This window comes from Pleurodeles waltl, chromosome 6 (assembly GCF_031143425.1).
Source record: "Pleurodeles waltl isolate 20211129_DDA chromosome 6, aPleWal1.hap1.20221129, whole genome shotgun sequence".
Classification (NCBI taxonomy): Eukaryota; Metazoa; Chordata; class Amphibia; order Caudata; family Salamandridae; genus Pleurodeles; species Pleurodeles waltl.
Genome location: NC_090445.1, coordinates 936153386 through 936174768, shown reverse-complemented (window position 1 = coordinate 936174768; position 21383 = coordinate 936153386). Strand labels below are relative to the sequence as shown.

Below are 21383 nucleotides of genomic sequence, written 5' to 3'. Positions count from 1 at the left end.
ATTTAAAATAGTCACTTGCACTATATTGTACCATTTTCACCTTTTATTTAGACATGGTCAATTTTTGTTTCAGGGTTGGTAACCCATGGGCTTCTTCCCATGCCATCCTCAAGTGTTGTAGTATTTTTCCTATCTTCATCCTCTGCCATCTTAGTAGCAGGCAGGGCTACAGAAAAGCCCTGGTAGCACTCCAGCCTTTGTATAGGGATCTGTATTTAAAAGAGGACATTGCACATCATCATGCTCCTCAATAGCAATCACACTTTTGAGTAGGTCATCTACTTGAATGAATGAATAAATGAAGCAATTTATAAAGCACACGGCTACTCCCAGGAGTGTCCCAGTGCTATATTTACTGCACAAGGATAAGTGGAAGGAGTGGTAATGCGGTGAAAAAAGGTGAGATTTTAGAGCTAATTGAAGGGAAGTGTTCATGGGAAATAGACTGGAGAGAAAGTGGTATCTTGTTCCATTCGCCATCTGCCAAAACCATGACAGCCAGGTAAACATTATTTTATTGCTTTGTTGGTTTTACTTTTGGTGTTTTATGGTATCCTGCATTGGTTTCAAATAGTTGCTTTGATTATACTGGTCACTTCCAGGTTATTTTAGCATTTTTATAATTTGTATTTGTGCATTGTCTCTTTCTGCTTCTGAATTGGTCGGTTGGGTCCTCTTTCTGAGCCATCCTGAAGAGTGTATTTCATTACAAAAAATATTTAACAACAGAAAACCCTACTGAAAGGCCTCAACATGCCTGTTGTCAAACATGTATTATGGGGCAAGAAAACTTACACCAACAAACTATAACCAGAATAAGAACGGAGCACACTTAGAATAGTGGTATTCATACTTGTAATGTGATATTGTTGTGGTATTTTATATTTTTTGTATTAAAACTGGGAATGTAATAACAGTCTTGTAACCACTACACACCATTGTTATTTTCTTTGACTATACTTTATTGATTTACCAAAACTGTTGAATCCATGGACAGAATTTACAATTTAAGTTAACTATTCTAAGTGTGCTCCGTTCTTATTCTGGTTACCATCCTGTAGAGTGGTAGTGTTTTCCCACTTCAACTTCTGCCATTTTGGTAGTAGATGGGACTACAAGGAAGCGCTGGTAGGGCTTCAGTTCATCTCTATAGATCTTTACTTAAAACTTAGTGTTGCATATCTGTGCAACGGCCACACCACTGGCATGTTAAATCATGCGTTATTAAACACACAATCATTGGGTATAAACTCTGCGGACATTTGTCAATTAATTATTGATTTACAGGTACACTTACCTTTCATTACCAAAATTTGGTTACAGGAAGGTTTGATACCAGACATTAGGGGCGTGTGAAATTCACACAATTTGCTTAGCTATAATTCCATGAAAATTCGCAACATTATGTGAAATTGCATGTAATTATAGGAAATGCAAATATGTCACTGTATACTGTATTTTTGTGTGAAATGAATCATTGCATCACACTAAAAAAGTGAAAAAAAGCACAAAAGCACAGTAAACAACAGGCACTCACGTTCTGATGTTCTTGTGCTTTTGCAGTAAACGTATAACGTGAATGGAGCTTTCCCAGTAAATTTTTACTGAGAATGGCTTATGAATTTGTAGAGCGTGTAACGGAGTAATTTTGGGAAATTTCATGTAACAAGCATCAAATGAAATCCCCAGACAGGGGCGTGTTACAACCCTCCAATAAATGTTTTTTGGTAAATAGTTTGGTACATGTACTTTCAGGCTATGGTGAGGTGTTGTCGGATTTCACCACAAACTTTGACATACGCTCAGAAAAAAATTCACACACTCTCTCTCCCTCTACGTTTTGAAAATCTTGAAAAATGTTGGCACTTTCACAAAATATTGTGTTTTCTCTCACCTAGTACCCCACCACTCCACCTTCCTCTCCCTTTTGACTTCTCCTCTGGCCCTTCTCTTGCACCATATTTGTCGTATGTATTTAAACATTTATGCCTGCATGATTCTTGGAAAATCTGAAGCTCACATCCTCCCCTCAATCCAAGTGACTAAGCTACCCCCGGTGCCCAGCCTTACATACCTTGTGCTTGAATAACTTCAGTTTTGTTCAGGCCTACCAGAGGTGTCATTAGTCACTCCACTGGCTATTCAATTAGACGCATTGATAGACCTGGTCAGTTGTGAGGGGGTTCCAGTGCAAAATTTCTCATTAGTTACAGGAGTAATAAAGAATTCTGAATTTACACCCTTGGGGCCTATTTATGATGTGGCACAGCACAGAAAGTCACCTTGCTGCGGTGCCTCACAAGGAAAGGGCAGGACTGTTCTGTATGTATCTCAACGCAGTGCATCCCTGTCCTTTCCCCAGCGCTGCCACACCGTGGGCTGCCTAGCGCCAATGCAGGCACCCTTGCACCATGGTGAAGGGGGTGCCTCCATTGCATGTAGGATTGCTTTTGTGCAGGAAGTGGCACCTTCCTGGACAAAAATAATCCCCTGAGGTTTTTTTTTCCCTCATTCTATGTGTGCTGCAGAATGCAACACACGTAGCAAGAGGTAAAAACAGGAAGAAATAAAGATATTTCTCAGTTGTTATGCCTCACCAAGGAGACGTAAGCTTTTTGGTGCATTCCCAGATCTACCACTTCTGGGAAATCTGTGAATGCTTCAAAATCCATGGATTTTGTGTGGGAACACCCACGCAACACCCATGGAAAGCCTCCGTGGCACAGAATAAGGCAATTTGCACTGCATTGCTTTACTCGAGATATATGAAGCCACTCAGCAAGGTGGCTTTGCGTGGCTTCATAAACCTAATTTTGGGCTTGTTTCACTTGTGTATCATGTTGAATGGTGCAAGAGTGATGTAATCTCGCTCGTAAATATGTCCCACAGTAATTAACTTCAATGGCATTCCCTATTGAATACATTCTTATTTATAGGCCCTGTTGTGTGGCAAAATAATGTATCACTTTTCTATCTGAAGCAGACTTAGCTTGTCTACTCAACAATGATCATTTAGTTATTTTGGGAGATTTCAGTTTACACATTGATCTGTCCGAGAAACTCAAGTACTTGTTAATATGTATCAGGAATTAAATTTAGACCTTTTATTTACAGGAACCACTCGGAATGCTGGACACATTATTGACTTGATGTTTCACTCTTCTTCTTTGGTCCAGTTTCAAGCTTCGAAAATGCTGATTTAGACCAACCATCTTTTCCCACTAATTAAAAAAAAACGTTTGTCTTTAATACAGGCAGCATTGACATGCCCTTGGTGTACGTTTAGACCCTGATTTCTGGGCAGACATTCTAGATTCGACCAAACCCTCCGTGCAGCCTAAGGATTCTTCTGTTGGCTCTGAAGTGCTTGATAATTGGTTTACTAATTCTTGAGATGTTATCATTCCTATGAAAATTCCATGCCCTCGGCTCCGTGGTTCACTTCTGAAATTGATACCTAGGAACAGGATTATAAACGCCTAGAAATACAGTGGAGACTCTACAAAGAGGAACTCTTGAATTATAAAAAAAAAAGTCAAACATGCTCAAGCAAGTTACTTACGTGAGTGCAATATTTTATTCAGTGTTCCCCCTAAAAAACCTTTTCGCTTTTTACCAGCTAAGCAACTCGTTCAGTTACTTCACCCAGGTAGTTCCTTCCTCAAGCTCTGTGTTTACAACTGTCTGATTAGTTCATTAAAAGATCATGAAACCCAACCTCATAAACTCCAAAGTTCCTGATTCTATTACTGCTTCGGATTGCGTTGTATGTTTCACCTCAGGGTCTAGTGGTCTGTCCAGGATAAACCTTTTCCCTGCTACTGCTGAACCTGTTACTGCTAGGCTTGCCTCTTGTAGGTCAGGTGCTCCTCTCGATCTATGCCCTGTTGGACACTTAAAAGCAGGTGTTGATAAAGTGGCCTCTTTGTTTGCGACATTATGTAATCGATCAGCGTGTAATGGGTAGGTTGTTGCGCTGACATTATTGAAAAAGCCTATGGCTGACCCTGAAATTGTGTCCAATTACACGCCTATTTCTTTGTCACATCTGGCTCTCTTCATAAATGCAGACTCTTGAAAGCTCTTTGTGTCTGCCACAAGGTTATTTATGACAGCTCTAACAACAGTTACATGTCCTCTCCCTTCACTAGATACAATCTGTTAGGGCTTTACGAGCCAGCTTTATTTAGTGAGATGGCTATATTTAGGAGAGCTAGACCTTTCAGCTGCTTCTTCACCCTGTTGAAGGCCGAAGCATTGAACACCCCGCCACTTATGTCATGAGCAAAATGTTGTATAATAAATTTTGAGAAAATATCAAAAACCCACCTTTACACTGCTTTCAACTAGGTGTCGGCTAGGAGAATTTGTTTCAGTTTAATGCCAAGACAACCTTTTTCCATGCTTTAGAGAAAAATAATTTATTCATTTAAAAGGTGCATGCAAAAGCAATTTAGTGAAGGCATGGAAATCTTGAAGAATCAAGGAACAATCATATGATAAAATATAAGGGAAAGAATAAGGGCCAGATGTAGCAAACGTTTTGCGACTCGCAAACGGCAAAATTTGCCGTTTGCGAGTCGCAAAACGCGTATCCCAATGCAGAAATGCATTTTGCGAGTCGTTACCGACTCGCAAAATGCATTTCAGACTCGCAAATAGGAAGGGGTGTTCCCTTCCTATTTGCGAGTCGCATTGGGATGCAATACCATTTGCGACCGCATATGCGGTCGCAAATGGCATCGCAGTTACCATCCACTTCAAGTGGATGGTAATCCAATCGCAAATTGGAAGGGGTCCCCATGGGACCCCTTCCAGTTTGTGACTGGAGCCCAAAATATTTTTTCAGGGCAGGGAGTGGTCCAAGGGACCACTCCCTGCCCTGAAAAAAAAACGAAACTAAAGGTTTCGTTTTTTTTTTTAAGTGCAGCTCGTTTTCCCTTAGGGAAAACGGGCTACACTTCAAAAAAAAAATAACTGCTTTATTTAAAAGCAGGTCGCTAACATGGAGGTCTGCTGACGTCAGCAGGCCTCCATGTTAGCGAGTGCCTATACTCGCAATGGGGCCGCAATTTGCGACCCACCTCATGAATATTCATGAGGTGGGTCATTGCGACCCCATTGCGAGTTGCAGTCGGTGTCTGAGACACCGTACTGCATAGCAATTTGCGACTTGCAAATTGCGAGTCGCAGGGACTCGCAATTTGCAAGTCGCAAATTGCTTTTTTCCTACATCTGGCCCTAAGTGTTTTAAGGATGGAGAGGTGAAGAAGGAATTCATTTTGTGGATATAGTTAGAAAGTTCAAATCAAATCAAAGTTTATTGCATGATTAATACAAGTCTTTGCAGTAATGGCACATGTACAGGACCCAGAGGGACACCTTATGAGGGTGTCAAGAAGTTTGCAGGGAACAAGGGGCAGCACCGCACTCGCTTATAAGGTGTTATGTCTGTGTCTTTGACGTCTCACTACCGTAAAGACGCCGAAAACAAATAACAGACACAAAACCTTTTCTTAATGAGTTTTGCTGCTACTGTCTGTCAGTTCAAGCTGCTACAACATCCAGTTATTGTCAGCCAGTCTTAAGACATACCTGTAGGTCAGAACGAATTTTGGAATGGTAGGGTAGGGTAGAGGTTGTCAGTGTCGTATCAACAGACACTATCAAAATTAAAAGTAATTTCGAGTTCACTTTACATTGATATTATGTACCCTAAACTGCTGTTGAATGGTTAGGACAAACTGTTCTGCTAAGGTCTTGGTGTAAGCATTAACTTCGTTTTTCTTACTTACCAACTTATGCTACCCACCAGCTTTGTATGATCAAAGCAGTTTTCTACGGGTTTCGCACCGCCCACCTGCCACCTTGCCACGATGTGGGATAGCAGCGGCATAGAAAGTGTGCCCTGGGCCCCAAGGCTGGTAAAAAGCTAATTGGAGCGAAGTAGGCCCCTTCGCCACGCAAGGACCGGTGCTGCTGCACGAACTGCACCACTGATAGCTACAAGTGCAATCCATGAGCTGCGTTGTTGAAGTTATTGACTTGCAGAGGAATCACTACGCTGTAGCACATTGAAAGATGCATGTTCTAACAAAGATTGTCTACTAGGGTCAAGTATATGACATAATTACTGGGTAAACAGATGACATTCATTTTCTTAAGCACATAAATGTAGAAACCATCATTTTGCTGACGCATAACCCGATGCAAAAGCCAATAAAAATGCATGATTACATTATTTACAATCTAATTTACTGCACTTACCCTTGCAAGGAAGAAATATTCCATCATGTTCACCGAGCGCTTTATTGCTCTGTTTGTAATTCCAGCTATTGACTGTAAATCCCGAGCACCGCTTTTCTAGCCTCGCCGATGTGCAAACGTCAACCTATTTATCAGATGTCAACTGGGAGGAAATCTGTGAAAAGAAGGTTGAGCCCGGCTTTGTACCAAACGTAAGTAGGACAAAGAAAAGTTCAACCTGTATTCGCGCCACATCTTCCTCACTGACCTGCGTGTGGATTTTAAACTGATAAGAAAACAAGACCGACTTACCCTTTGTTAGCTGCATTACAAAGTAAGCCATTTTGTCCTGGTTTGTAAATAATTCCGCGTCATTTTTAACAGAAGGGGCGCCTGCACTGTGATCCGACGTTTGAGCTCGAAGAGATGATACTGGAGTCAAGACCACTGCACAAAAAGAAGAAACGACTGGCAAAGAACAAATCAAGAGATAACAGCAAAGACTCACAGTCAGTAAGTGTGATCCATATTTGTGATAAACATCTGTCATGGTTTTTCTCATTACATCTAAGGAGTGTGTTTGTTTAGATGAAGTGTGTTTGTTTAGATGAAGTTAAAAGGCACACTAATTGCTTTAAGAAAGCAAAGCAACGATTCCACCTGATCTGGGGTATTCTTATGGCACCCTCCCATGGTTCAGGCATCTGTCCCTTGCTGGATAACACTGCATCCTTACTGCATGTGTACAAACATACCATCTTTTGTACACCAAACCTTTAATTATGTTAGTAAATGTTGAAATATTTTCTCAGAAATATTTTTTGAGGTACCAATAAATATTCCTTTTACAAGTCTATACACAGGTAGCCTGATTCACAAAGGTAAATACATACTCTTGTGCACGTTTACTACTTTTAGGTATTTATAAACTATGTGCAGAGTTTGAGGACTCTGCACTTCCTATACCTATGTGTGCGGAGTTCTGTGCACCTGGATACTCTTCAGCTGGGATGGAGAACTCTGCACACATAAGCATAGGGAGTGCAGAGTTGTACAACTTTGCACATAGTTTGTGTTGGACCTGGCTCTTTTTGCAGAGTTATCCCTAAGCTTTTTGCTTTTTAACTCCTCTTTTTTCGGACCTGTCTTTGATGGCTTTAGGACTCTGGTCACTTTACCACTGTTAACCAGTGCGAAAGTGCAAATGATCTTTGTCTAAAATATATTGGTGATTGGTTCCTCCATGTTTGGCATATTTGATTTACCAGTAAACCTCTAGTAAAGTGCACTATGTATGCCCATGGTCTGTAAATCAAATGCTAATAGGGGACCTGCAGCACTGATTGTGCCACCCACATGAGTAGCCTTGTAAACATGTCTCAAATGTGCCACTGAAGGGTCTGTGTGGGCAGTTTTAAACTGCCATTTAAATCTGGGAAGTGCACCCACTTGCCAGGCCCAAACCGTCCTTTTTTCTACATGTAAGTCACCCCTTATGTAGGCCCAAGGCAGCCCAATGGGCAGGGTGCAGTGTATTTAAAAAAGTAGGACATGTACTGGTGTGGTTTACATATCCTTATACTGAAATACTGCCAAATGTGGTTTTCACTATTGCAAGGACTATCTCTGCAATAGGATAACATGGGGATTGCCCTAACATATATTTTAAGTGTAAACTCACATTGAGAGCAGATAGAGATACAGAGTTTGGGGTCTCTGAACTCACAATGTAAAAATACATCCTTTGGTGAAGTTGGTTTTTAAATTGTAAGTTTGAAAATGCCACTTGTATGGGGATTTTCATTCTTAACCATTTAATGCCTCTGCCTGTCTGTGGAATACATGTCTGGATCAGGATGACAGTTGGGCTGTTTGTGAATTTACTCAGTCACACAATGGGAGCCCAGGTGTGCCCTGCAGATCCTGATGAGTTGTCCTGCACTAGAGAGATGGGAGGAGCTGACCTTTGCACATGAATAGGGCTGAGCATGTCCTTACCCAAAACAATCTCCAACCCAATGGAGTGTTTCTGGGGCAAGGGCAGGAAAGGCAGGGTCTTGTACACTACAAAGACTTTGTTTGGCTACTTCAAAGACATAAATGAATATAAATACTGTACCTCTGACCCCACAAAGACATTCTACCAGGAAGAAGAGCTGGATGCTGTAGGAGGGACTGCCACTCTGCCTGTTGATGTGGTCTGCTGGCCAGCTTATTGCTGCTTCTGTCCTGGGAGTGAAGGAAATGGACTTTGCTTTCTGCATCCTGCTTCCAAAGGTTCTCCAAGGGGTTGGACTGAGCTTGCCTCAGTTAAGAAGTCTCAGGGACATCAAATACTTCATTTGCCGTTACCTGGATTCTCTTGCTGAGAGTCCTGACTTTGCCAAGTGTTGCCAAATCCAGTTCCTGGGCCCTTGAGAGTGAGTTCTGGTGTAACCAAGAAGAAACAAGCACATTGACTCCAGAGTGACTTCGGAACCGGCACTGCTGTCCGAATCTGCGCCGATGCCTTCACTAGAGCCGCAGTCCCTGCTGAGTGCATCATCGTACCTAAGAGACTATTACAGCAATTTATTGAACTGACTCATGTAGGACATCGTGGCATTGAGTCCACCAAAAGGGACAGTAATTCATTGAACTGGCTCATGAAGGACATTGCAACATTGTAGCCGCCAAAAGAGCCCTAGGAGATAGAGGGTTGTCCTCGCACCTAGATGAACGAGTTGAGAGGGAACTGCACCGGCTCCAATGACACCTCATCCCTCTACTCCAAGTAACATCTTTGTTTCCTCGTTTTCCAAGGTAATGTGACTGGGGTCTTGAGACTCTGTGACTGGCCCGCACTCCCCCATTAATCACGTCGGACTGTTGCGAAGAACGCTGTCAAGATGTTGTGATATCCCCAGTTGGAGCTATTGTGTTTCTAAGTGTTATACTAAGATGTAATCTTTGAAAATGTGTATCTTTTTGGTTTATGTTGGATTTTTGTCATTTTACTCGGATAGATATTGGCTATTTTTCTAAACTGGTAAGGAGTACTTTTGTGTTGTTTTCACTGTGTTATACATTGCCTCTGAGATACTGAGATAAGCCTGACTGCTTGAGCCAGACTACCATGGGGGTGAGCAGGGGTTATGTTAACTGTGTGACTCCCTTACCCTGACTAGAGTGAGAGTCCCTACTTGGACAGGGTGCAAACCACTGCCAACTAAGGACACAATTTCTAACACTTTGTAAATACCTGGAAGTAGTAAGCATACACAAAAGTGTAAGTTTACCTTTGTCGATCAGGTATTAAGAACTCATTTTGCTTATTAATGTATGTAGATTCCAGAAATGTGTCTAGACTACAATAGATGATGACCAGTGGCACTACGTTCTTTGCCTCTAGACAAGTGTGGCTATGGAAATCTGTCGCTCAGCAAAAAGTCTGAAAATAAAGCACTGTTGGACTTTTTAACTTTTGCAGGGTCATCCCCAATCTTTTTGCCTCCTTCCTCCTAATTTTTCTGACCTGTTTTTGGTGACTTTAGGACTCTTAGCACTTTAGCACTGCCTCCTAACCAGTGCTAAAGTGCATATGCTGTCTGTGTAAACTGTATTGTTGATTGACTTTCCATGATTGGCAGTTTGATTTACTAGTAAATCCCTAGTACAGTGCACTAGAGGTGCCCAGGGCCTGTAAATCAAATACTACTAGTGGGCCTGCAGCACTGGTTGTGCCACCATATTAGTAGCTCTGTAAACATGGCTTACACCTGCCACTGCAGTGTCTGTCAATGCAGTTTTGACTGCCAATTCAACTTGACAATCGTACCCAGTTGCCAGGCCTAAACCTTCCTTTTTATTAGATGTAAGACGGGTCTAAGGTAGGATCTAGATAACCCTATGGGCAGGGTGCACTGTATGTTTAAGGTAGGACATATGTGTTTTATATGTCCTGACAGTGAAATACTGCCTAATTCGGTTTTCACTGTTGCAAGGACTAACTCTCACATAGGTTAACATGGGGGCTGCCTTTAAATATTATCAAAGTGCAGATTCCCTTTGGGAGTAGATGGATATGTGGAGTTCGGGGTCTCTGAATTCAAAATTTAAAAATACATATTTTAGAAAAGTTGGTTTTGAGACTGTGTGTTTGAAAATGCCACTTTTAGAAAGTAGGCATTTTCTTGCTTAAACCATTCTGTGACTCTGCCTGTTTGTGGATTCCCTGTCTGGGTTAATTTGACAGTTAGGGTGTTTGCACCTCTCTCTAGACAGTGACACAAAGGGAGCTGGGATGTAGGCTGCATACCCCGATGAGCCATCTGTGCTAGAAGGGAGGGGAAGAGTGGTCACTCACATCTGAAAGGGCTGTGCCTGCCCTCACAAAATGCAGTCTCCAAACCCCTAGTGTGTGTTTGCGGGTAGGATTTTACAATAATAGAGACTTTCCTTTGAAGTAGGCCTACTTCAAAGGCAGAAAGGGATATAAGAAGAGCGCCCAAAACCCATGAAAATTAGATCACTTTTGGAATCAAGAGGAACCTCTTCAAAGGAGAAGAGCTGAAGAGCTGAAGAGCTGAGGAGAAGTGTTGCCCTACCTGTGACTGAGCTTTGTGGAGCTATCCTGCAGTTGCTGCTTCTGCATGTGAAAAGGGCCAAAGACTGGAATTTGTTGTGAAATCCTGCTTGTGAAGAATCTCCAAGGGCTTGAACTGAGCTTGCTTCCTGTTGTTGAAGTTCCAGGGCCATCAAAGACTTCCCCTGCCTGCACCTGGACTCTCTGCTGAGACTCCTGCCCTGCCAAGTGGTGCCCTGTCCAGTTCCTGGGCCCTTGAAATGTGAAGCTGGCAGACAAAGACTGAAAATCCCCGCATAGACTGCCAGGACATTTTCGATGCACCTTCCGTGACGCGGCTGATAAACGACACGCCGATGGGTTCGTGGCTGAAATCTACTCGCGGCTGGAAGATCGACGCAACATGGCTGGAGAAACGACATGCAACACCCACTAAAGGAAGCTGATGCCAATGCAACCCCCACACAGCGCAGTTTTGTGATACCGTGCGACTGGATTTTCAACCCAACATCGCTGGGCATGGAAAAACAACGCAAAGCCTGCCCGGGCCTGAGGTGCCTGTCTGGATCGACGTTTGCTCTCTTGTTGGAGAGGAGAAACGACGCACGCTGACCCAACCGGAGGAGGAACGACACACAGTCTCGCTTGCGAATGAGAAATCGATGCATTGCTGGCCTTTTCTGACACATACTCGCCCGTGCAGAGTTATTTTGACATTACCCAGGTACCTTTGTATGCTAACAATGTTCTCACTGTTTTCCAAAGGATTTAAGACTCTTTTGCTTTTTAAATTCATAACTTGACTTGTGCATGTTGAATTGTTGTCATTTTGTTCTTGTTTTGTTTAGATAAATATTATCTATTTTTCTAAACCTGTGTTGTGTCATTTTGTAGTGTTTTCACTGAGTTACTGTATGTGTTGGTACAAATACTTCACATCTTGCTTCTAAAGTTAAGCCTGCCTGCTCATGCCAAGCTACCAAGGGGGTAGGTGGGGGGTTAACTGAGGGTGATTCTCCTTTACCCTGACTAGAGAAAGGGTCTTTGCTTGGACAGGGGGTAACCTGACTGCCAACCAAAGACCACATTTTTAACAAGCAGCAGCTAGAAGTAGGAGCATATTTGAACCATTTTCTTCCCATTGCATAAGAACTGCAGTATGAGGCTGGATTCATGACATGTACAATTTCTAATCTGCAGAATGATCACCTCTGCAGCCCAATACAGAGAATGGTTGCATTGTAGGCGTTAGCAAGCTGTAGCTTTCAAAGCCATTGTTGGACTTTTGCTTATTCAGGGTCATCCCCAGTCTTTTTGCCTCCTGCCTCCTATTTTTTTCTGACCTGTCGCTGTTGGCTTTTGAACTCTGAGCACTTTCCCACTGCTAACCAGTGCTAAAGTGCATATGCTCTCTGTGTGAAATTGTATGTGATTGGTTTATCCATGATTGGCATATTTGATTTACTAGTAAGTCCCTAGTAAGGTGCACTAGAGGTGCCAGGGCCTGTAAATCAAATGCTACTAGTGGGCCTGCAGCACTGGTTGTGCCACCCACATAAGTAGCTCTGTAATCATGTCTCAGACCTGCCACTGCAGTGTCTGTGTGTGTATTTTTACACTGTAAATTCGACTTGGCAAGTGTACCCACTTGCCAGGCCTAAACCTTCCCTTTTCTTACATGTAAGGCACCCCTAAGGTAGGCCCTAGGTAGCCCCAAGGGCAGGGTGCAGTGTATGGATAAGGTAGGACATATAGTAATGTGGTTTATATGTCCTGACAGTGAAATACTGCTAAATTCGTTTTTCACTGTTGCAAGGACTGTCTCTCTCATAGGATAATATGGGGGCTACCTTTAAATATGATTAAAGCGTAGATTCCCCTAGAGAGTAGATGGACATGTGGAGTTTGGGGTCCCTGAACTCACAATTTAAAAATACATCTTTTAGTAAAGTTGATTTTAAGATTGTGCGTTTGAAAATGCCACTTTTAGAAAGTGAGCATTTTCTTGCTTAAACCATTCTGTGACTCTGCCTTGTTTGTGGATTCCCTGTCTGGGTCAGTTTGACAGTTGGGTTGTTTTTCACCTCACACCAGACAGTGATACAAAGGGAGCTGGGGTGTAACCTGCATTTCCTGATTAGCCATCTCTGCTAGGAGGGAGGGGTGGAGTGGTCACTCTCATCTGAAAGGACTGTGCCTGCCTCTAACAATGCCGGCTCCAACCCCCTGGTGTGTGTCTGAGGCCTTGCCTGGGCAAGGCAGGATTTCACAAGTAGGTGTGAGTCCCCTTTGAAGAAAGGTGACTTCAAAGACTAAAATGGGTATAAGAAGGGCACCCAAATCTACAGACTTCAGAAACACTTCTGGAATCAAGAGGAACCTCTGCCTGGAGAAGAGCTGTTAGCTGAGGAGGAAGTGCTGCCCTGCCTGTGACTGTGCTTTGTGGAGCTTTCCTGCAGTGCTGCTTCTGCCAGAGTAAGAGGGCAAAGACTGGACTTTGTGTGCCTTCCATCTTGAGAAGAAATCTCCAAGGGCTTGATCTAGAGCTTGCCTCCTGTTGTTTGAAGTCTCAGGGACAGCAAAGACTTCTCTCTGCCAGCACCTGGAGCCTCTGGAGAGACTCCTACTCTGCCCTGTGGTGCCCATCCAGTCCTGGGACCCTGAAAGGAGAAGCTGGCAGCCTAAAGACAAGAACATCCACGCACAGAGCGCCGTGCGGGGAAAAGATCGACGCAAATCCGATCGGCGGCTGAAAAACGACGCACCGCCAGCTCCGCGGCTGAGAAAAGACGCTCGCAGGAAACGCAACCGAAGAATCGACGCACGGAGCAGGAGAAACGACGCGCAGCATCGCTGACGGAGGCTGGGAGATCACAACCTGCGCGGCTGGATCGTCAACTCATCGTGCGGCTGGATTTTTGACTCGAGTACCGCCGTGCAGAGTTATTTTCGACGCACGCCCGCCCGTGCGGGGTTATTTTTGACGCACACCAGGTACATTTTCACTCTAGCAGCGCTAGTGTGTTTTTAAAACTACTTAAAGACTCTTTTTGATTTTTAATTAATAACTTGACTTGTGTATGGTGGATTTTTGTCGTTTTGGTCTTGTTTTGTTTAGATAAATATTTCCTATTTTTCTAAACCGGTGTTGTGTTATTTTGTAGTGTTTTCATTAAGTTACTGTGTGTGTTGGTACAAATACTTTACACCTAGCACTCTGAGGTTAAGCCTACTGCTCTGCCAAGCTACCAAGGGGGTAAGCAGGGGTTAGCTGAGGGTGATTCTCTTTTACCCTGACTAGAGTGAGGGTCCTTGCTTGAACAGGGGGTAACCTGACTGTCAACCAAAGACCCCATTTCTAACAGCCATCATGTCTAGTCCAGTGAAAAGCATTGATATTACTACAGGAACTCATTGCAGGAAATTCCCATCAAACTTTTTCAAGTCTGTGGCATTTAATATGATATGCACACACTTAAGAGTCATGGGCTGAGGTAAACCTGCTGCATAACAATCAACTAGGAGAAATCCACTTACACAACCAATTGAGCAAGGAAAGACACATCTTCCTTTAGCCCCAAGAAGTGTCTTCCTAGCCTAGCCGAGTCTCATTATGCCTGTTCCACCAATGGCTTACTGTAAGCAGACTGGAAATTGTACACTCAACTGGAGTGAACTGAGTTGAGGTAACTTTTGATACTGCTGCAAACTTCCACCTTTACGCCACCTTAATCCACCTGCAGTTTGGTAATGTTCCTATTCATTGTGTTGCATTTTGATTGTTGAGACCTTCATTACAAAGCACCTCTATCAGTGTTAAGCTTGTTGTTGGTCTGTACTGCTGAAAGATGTGGCAATGGTTCTTCAAACAGACTTTTATGTCTCAGTTTGTCAATTACTAAACTTATGTCAGGGGAGTACAGCTAAAGCATAGTAAATCTCTAGCAACTCTTCAATTATCAGTCAACCAGCTTTTAATTCAACCTTGTGAACCAGAGGGTGGATTTATGTATAATATAACTTTTTTCCTTTATAATAAAGATATGGACTTTGTTATTAAAAAGGTGCATTAGTCAGGTCTGTGCCATGTCCAACTTTAACAAGGTGCACTAGGCACATACCGGTGCAGTGTGCCCTCTTACAATCAATGTACTACCCCAGGACAACATAAAAGTTGTGGTTACCCGATGTGCAGCATAATAATGAAAGGCAGCACAGTGGCAATTTGGAGCAGCCTCTTCATCTTTCACAGTGGAGGGAGCAACTGGACTGCACTTCAAAGGGGGACAGAGATCCACTTTTGGACAGAAACAGCGAGTACTGCCCTCATCTGCAAATAGGTGCCTGCGGGGGAATGGGACCCCCTTCATCCCCTCCAGTGCACTTCCCTCAGAGTGTTCACTGACTACACCACCTCCTTCTGGCACACAGCCAATGTTCCTCCAGATAGCCTCTTTACCTCTGCTCCTGCATCCCTATGGCATGGACTCAGAGGGGAAAGTATTACCCTCATTTGCAAAGGCCATGACTCCATGAAAATGAGGAAAAATGCCTAATAAAGCACCTGTGCTACTTGTGGGATGGAACTATCTATATTAAAGAAGGGGCAGCCCAAGCATCTGCAGCTCCTTCTGTAATCCCAAAGTGCCCCTGTGGGTAGAGAGTGGGGGTGCACATGCCAACTGTACCTCTGGGGCACTTCTAGTAATAAGGCCTATTGTATTCAAAATGGAGACTTGATGTATTATAATTTTTGGAAATGCTACTTATTTGGGTTCTCCAGGAAAACTTAAGTGCCAAGATAAATCTCACTCGGTTATCTAAGGCTGGGAGAAAAGAGCTGGAGATGGGCACATTGTTGTGACACGCTTTCCTTGTTCTCTGCTCTCTGTGTCCCAGCACCACTACGATCATGATGCTGCATGGAATGTTGCTCTGTCACTTAGAGTGTTGGTCTGACAATTATACCAGTTGAGACCAGTGGCTGAGCAGGGAAGTCCCACCCTTCAGGTGAGGTATCCTTTAGATGTATTCTTGCACCCTACAACTGACCTGATGTTACCTGAACTTATCCTTATGTGTGAATAAAGAAGCTACCTGTTTGTACTGTATAGTTCATACCAGGCGCGGCCCGTCCTTTAGGGCAGAGGGGCCACGCCCCCCCGAACTTTTGCCCCTCATGAAGAGTGTCTGTCAGGCTGAACAAAGGTCAGCCTGACAGACACTCTTCCTTTTCAGCTCAGACAGCCAGCAGTGAGACATGTGCGATTTGCTGCCTGAGCTGAACTTTGCTGAGCGGAGGAGGTCACAGCTCCTATGGGCGTGACCTCCTCAGCTCAGCAAAGGTGCCTCGAGGCCCTCCCCTGGGTGACAAGTAAAGCGTCACCGATTGACTTCGACCTAGGTGCTTCAGGTGTAAGCCCTGAAGCGCCCATGGCGAGTGTCAATCAGTGACACTTTGTCACAGAGTGGGGTGGGGTCAGCAGAAAGGCAGAAGTCTGAACCCACCTGGGGCCTCGAGGTTGAAGGTAAGTGTGTGTGTGCGTGTATGTATGATGTTTTAATATGAATGTTTTGTGCATGTGTGCATGTTTGAATGTTATGAGTGTTAATAGATGTGCGTGCGTGCATGTGTGAAAGAATGAGTGTGTGTGTGTGTGTGTGATGTTTTAAAATGAATGTTTGGTGCGTGCGTGCATGTTTGAATGTTATGAGTGTTAATGGATGTGCGTGCGTGCATGTGTGAAAGAATGAGAGTGTGTGTGATGTTTTAAAATGAATGTTTGGTGCGGGCATGCATGTTTGAATGGTATGAGTGTTGTTAATGGATGTGCGTGAGTGTGTGTGTGAAAGAATGAATGTGTGTGAACTTTAAAAATGAATGTTTGGTGCGTGCATGTTTGAATGTTATGAGTGTTGTTAATGGATGTGTGTGCGTGCGTGTGTGTCTGTGTGTGAAAGAATGATTGTGTGTGTGTGTGTGCTTCCCGCCCGCCCCCTCCCTCCTAAAGCTACCAGATGCCATTGGTCCATACTGATTACTGCGCACAAGGGACTTCACAACACACCTTAGCTTGGAAGAAGACTTTAAATGTAAATGATAACTTGAGACAAGCATGAAAAAATCTGAACACACAGGAGGTGAACTACACAGTCCTAACTAGGCCCTGAGTCTCGTCTCCAGCAAGTCCGATTCATAGAGCCGTATGTACAGTGTAAGCCAGACATATCAGTCAGGAAAAACTAACAATATACAAGTGGAGGCTGGCTATCTAACAAAGGAAGCATTCTAGTTCAATGCCCACAAAAAAATGGCAGAAAAGAGATATTGGCTCAATCAAGAAAAGTATCGTGCAACATGAAGCAGAGACCCACACAGTCAAATTAGCTGCTCCTCCTGACGGCAATTACTGGGACAGGGAGTGAGAGAACAAAGGTCAGCCTGACAGACACTCTTCCTTTTCAGCTCAGACAGCCAGGAATGAGACATGCACGATTTGCATGGACTCCTGGCTGCCTGAGCTGAACTTTGCTGGGCTGAGGAGGTCACAGCTCCTATGGGCGTGACTTCCTCGGCTCAGCAAAGGTGCCTCGAGGCCCTCCCCTGGGTGACGAGTAAAGCGTCAACGATTGACTTCAACCTGAGTGCTTCAGGTTTAAGCCCTGAAGCGCCCAGGGCGAGTGTCAATCAGTGACACTTTGTCACAGAGTGGGGTGGGGTCAGCAGGAAGGCAGCAGTCCCAACCCTCCTGGGGCCTCGATGTTGAAGGTAAGTGTGTGTGTGCGTGTATGTGTGATGTTTTAATATGAATGTTTTGTGGGTGTGCATGTTTGAATGTTATGAGTGTTAATGGATGTGCGTGCGTGCATGTGTGTAAGAATGAGTGTGTGTGTGTGTGTGTGTGATGTTTTAAAATGAATGTTTGGTGCGTGCGTGCATGTTTGAATGTTATGAGTGTTAATAGATGTGCATGTGTGAAAGAATGAGTGTGTGTGTGTGTGTGCGTGTGATGTTTTAAAATGAATGTTTGGTGTGTGCGTGCATGTTTGAATGGTATGAGTGTTGTTAATGGATGTGCCTGAGTGTGTGTGTGAAAGAATGAGTGTGTGTGAACTTTTAAAATGAATGTTTGGTGCGTGCGTGCATGTTTGAATGTTATGAATGTTGTTAATGGATGTGTGTGCGTGCGTGCATGTCTGTGTGTGAAAGAATGAGTGTGTGTGTGTGTGTGTGTGTGTGTGTGCTTCCCGCCCACCCCCCTCCCTCCTAAAGCTACCAGCTGCCACTGCTCCATACTGATTACTGCGCACAAGGGACTTCACAACACACCCTAGCTTGGAAGAAGACTTTAAATGTAAATGATGGCTTGAGACGAGCATGAAAAAAATCTGAACACACAGGATGAGGTGAACTACACAGTCCTAACTAGGCCCTGAGTCTCATCTCCAGCAAGTCCCCTTTTTAGAGCCGTATGTACAGTGTAAGCCAGACATATCAGTCAGGAAAAACTAACAATATACAAGTGGAGTCTGGCTATCTAACAAAGGAAGCATTCTAGTTCAATGCCCACAAAAAAATTGCAGAAAAGAGATATTGGCTCAATCAATAAAAGTATCGAGCAACATGGCAGAGACCCACACAGTCAAATTAGCTTTTCCTCCTGACGGCAATTACTGGGACGAGGGAGTGAGAGACTTGGGATACCAACTCCGACCATTCCAGTGTGGAAAATGGTTGGAGAGGAGTTGGTGACTCTGCACAAACTCACAAATGTGTGAGTGTTTGCAAACTCTCTAGGCAAACTAGGACTATAACAGACCAACTGACACCCTTTGCTTGGGGTTTAATGTTGTGTAATTGTATGCAGTTGTAGCATACAATCACGCTGTGATACATGCGTTGATGACAGTTAAGCATCCTTGGGTGGATACGATAGAGCATGGTAGGGAGCCTTTTTCATCCATAAACTGTCCTTGTGACATAACCCCTAGGACTTCAGCAGCAAAATATTTTATTGTGGAACTCCTTACCACTTCCTCTTCGACCAACCTACCTCTATGCTCTAGTTCCTCCAGCAATAAAAGACCCATATATTTCATGTATATGTTGGTATAACTGTGTATTAAAATTGATAGCTCTGTATATGTTTCTAAATGAGAAAACTGAACATTTTCCTCTGCAACCCTTTGTACATTATATAAATGTTTTTGATTTTATATTTTGTTTATTGTGTGGTTCTGTGCAGTGGTCCCCGAGCCACATTGACAAGGTTCGCCCTATGTTAAATACTTAAATAAAATAAAAGGGACAGCATCACAGAGGATACGGGCATGTAAAGAAGGGACCTGCACCCATTTAGTTGAAGCAGCTTTTATTACAAACCAGAGAAGCCTGCACAGCGCTCGGCATTGTCTAAGCATAAACACGAGCCATACAAATTAAAACATGTTTCAATTACTGCTAGTCTAAAATACCTCATAAATATGCATGTGTGTTTGTTGTTTTTCCCTTATCACCAGTATAATGAATTTAACATATTTATTTTGGTGTGCGAATGAATGCCGCCTTGGTGTACCTGGATGATGCAATAAACATAAAAAATAATTGCACTCTTTTACTGTTTTATTCAAAGTTTTCCATAAAATCCCAATAGTGCTGTGTTTTTTTACAGTGAAGCCAAATGCAATATTTCACATTTTAAGTATCGTTGTCGCTTTACACTCTTTAATATTTCTTCGCCAGGAAAACGATTACTTACAGGAGTGCCTTGATGCCATCCAGCAAGAATTCGTCATTTTCAACAGAGAAAAGTGAGTAATGTAGATGCAGTAATCTTTAGGTGTGAGGAAAAAGAGGACAGCAGTGTGTTGTTCGTGTCTTGTGTTGAACAGATTGCTGCCAGTCACCTGCAAGAAACGCTAGACAGCTTTTGTTTACTGAAGCTATGACTGTGCGAATTATAAATAACATGGATTTTGTTATAGGCGACGCTGAGAGCAGCAGAGAGGAAATTACTCATTTCTCCCTCATGCGTTTTTGCATTTGATGAATTTATGTCGCGATAAATAAACATAGACGTGTTGCCAACACTGTCGAAAACAATGCTGTTCACTAACCCATGTCAACCCACGACGTCACGACGTACACCGTCAAGGCTCTTGCATAAATAATGGCCGTGTGAACGCCTATTTTGCCCCAGAGATGGAACATGCCTTTGAACATATTAGGGGAGGGTTTGCAGCGTCCATTCCAGCTGAGCGGCATATCCCTTTGTCTTTACAAAAAAGGATCAAGTTCCCTAGGTTATTACCTTACAAACTAGCTGAACTGAAGCTCGATTCAGACACAATCCCAAAAATGCGTTCATGTGCGACTGTAGGAGCCAGCTCTATTAAATGTGGGAGTGCTGTTTTACAGGAGTAAGAAATGTAAAAAAAAGTCCACACCTGTTGTCAACTTTTGTAAAATTCTCATGCTCTATGCGTACTGAGGATAGCCATTGAGGGTGCATCACTGTTCAATATCTTAGGTATGGAATAGGGGTTGTAGCATATAGGAATAGACACCTCCGTAGGCTCTATAGTTGATCTATCAGCTTTAGGTTTCATCGCCAGTTTGCCAATTCTCTGCTTGTGAATCACCAAGCTCTCATCCACATTCAGTACCCGACTCACTGGGTTTCCTCTAACCATTGGCGTAGGGCGCAGACACCGAAAACTTTGCCTTATGAAATCGAAAAAATGTGTTCTATGATCCAGTGTGATTTACTTGCTCTCGAGCACAGTCCGTCAAGACCTAGCTTCCTTCAGTACAGCCACACTCACCGCATCTGAAAATGTGCCAAGCATTTATCTTTTAGGAACTAGGAAGGATCGGGGCTCATAGTGCTGGGCCAGCCTCCAACCACCCCACGTTAACGTTGTCTCCTGTGCTCCTTTTGGGTCATTTGCCCCCTGAAACACCAAACAACTTGTGAGTGTCGACTTTTGTTTTTTCAAGGCCTCCCAAGACATTGGGCTCATTTTCTTTTTTGAGCAAGACCCGGCAATCCAGAGATAATATTGCACATTACTGCACTAAGGCTCATATTTATACTTTTTTAGTGCCGTATTTGCGTCATTTTTTGACGCAAAAGTGGTGCAAACTTAAAAAACATAATTGTATACGCTTACAACCTGATGGTACCATGTACCAGATTTTTAACTCCCAATGGTTGAGTTTTCTGGCATGTGCTACTCATATACCCAGCTATCAACTATTTTACCAATTTGGCATCTGTGACTTTGTAATCAAAAATATGCTGTTGTACTTCAGAAAAACACATTCTTAGAATGCCCTCAGCAGCCACCACGTTAAATGTACTCATTAATGTGTTCACTTTCTTTCATTTGCCCTACGAGGTGAATTTGGTATTCTGGTATCTGCAGACACAGCATGCTTCTTGGCTAGCTATACAACTGAAAATAATGCATGCATTGCTCCACTTTGTAACCCTTTGCCCCACATTATGCCTGCGCCAGGCATAATGTATGCAAAGAGGGCGTTACCCCGCTAGGAGGGCATAAAAATGGT

General features: G+C 43.4%; 1 protein-coding gene across 1 annotated transcript in view; it reads left to right on the top strand.

Annotated features, from left to right (window-relative positions):
- Positions 1–21383, top strand: part of STK32C (serine/threonine kinase 32C) — a 1425916-nt gene that overhangs the window by 1387698 nt on the left and 16835 nt on the right. Inside the window, exons 9-11 of the mRNA XM_069239751.1 lie at positions 6333–6458; positions 6631–6759; positions 19554–19621. Of these exons, the coding sequence (XP_069095852.1) occupies positions 6333–6458; positions 6631–6759; positions 19554–19621 (323 nt within the window). The remainder of the gene's footprint in view (positions 1–6332; positions 6459–6630; positions 6760–19553; positions 19622–21383) is intronic.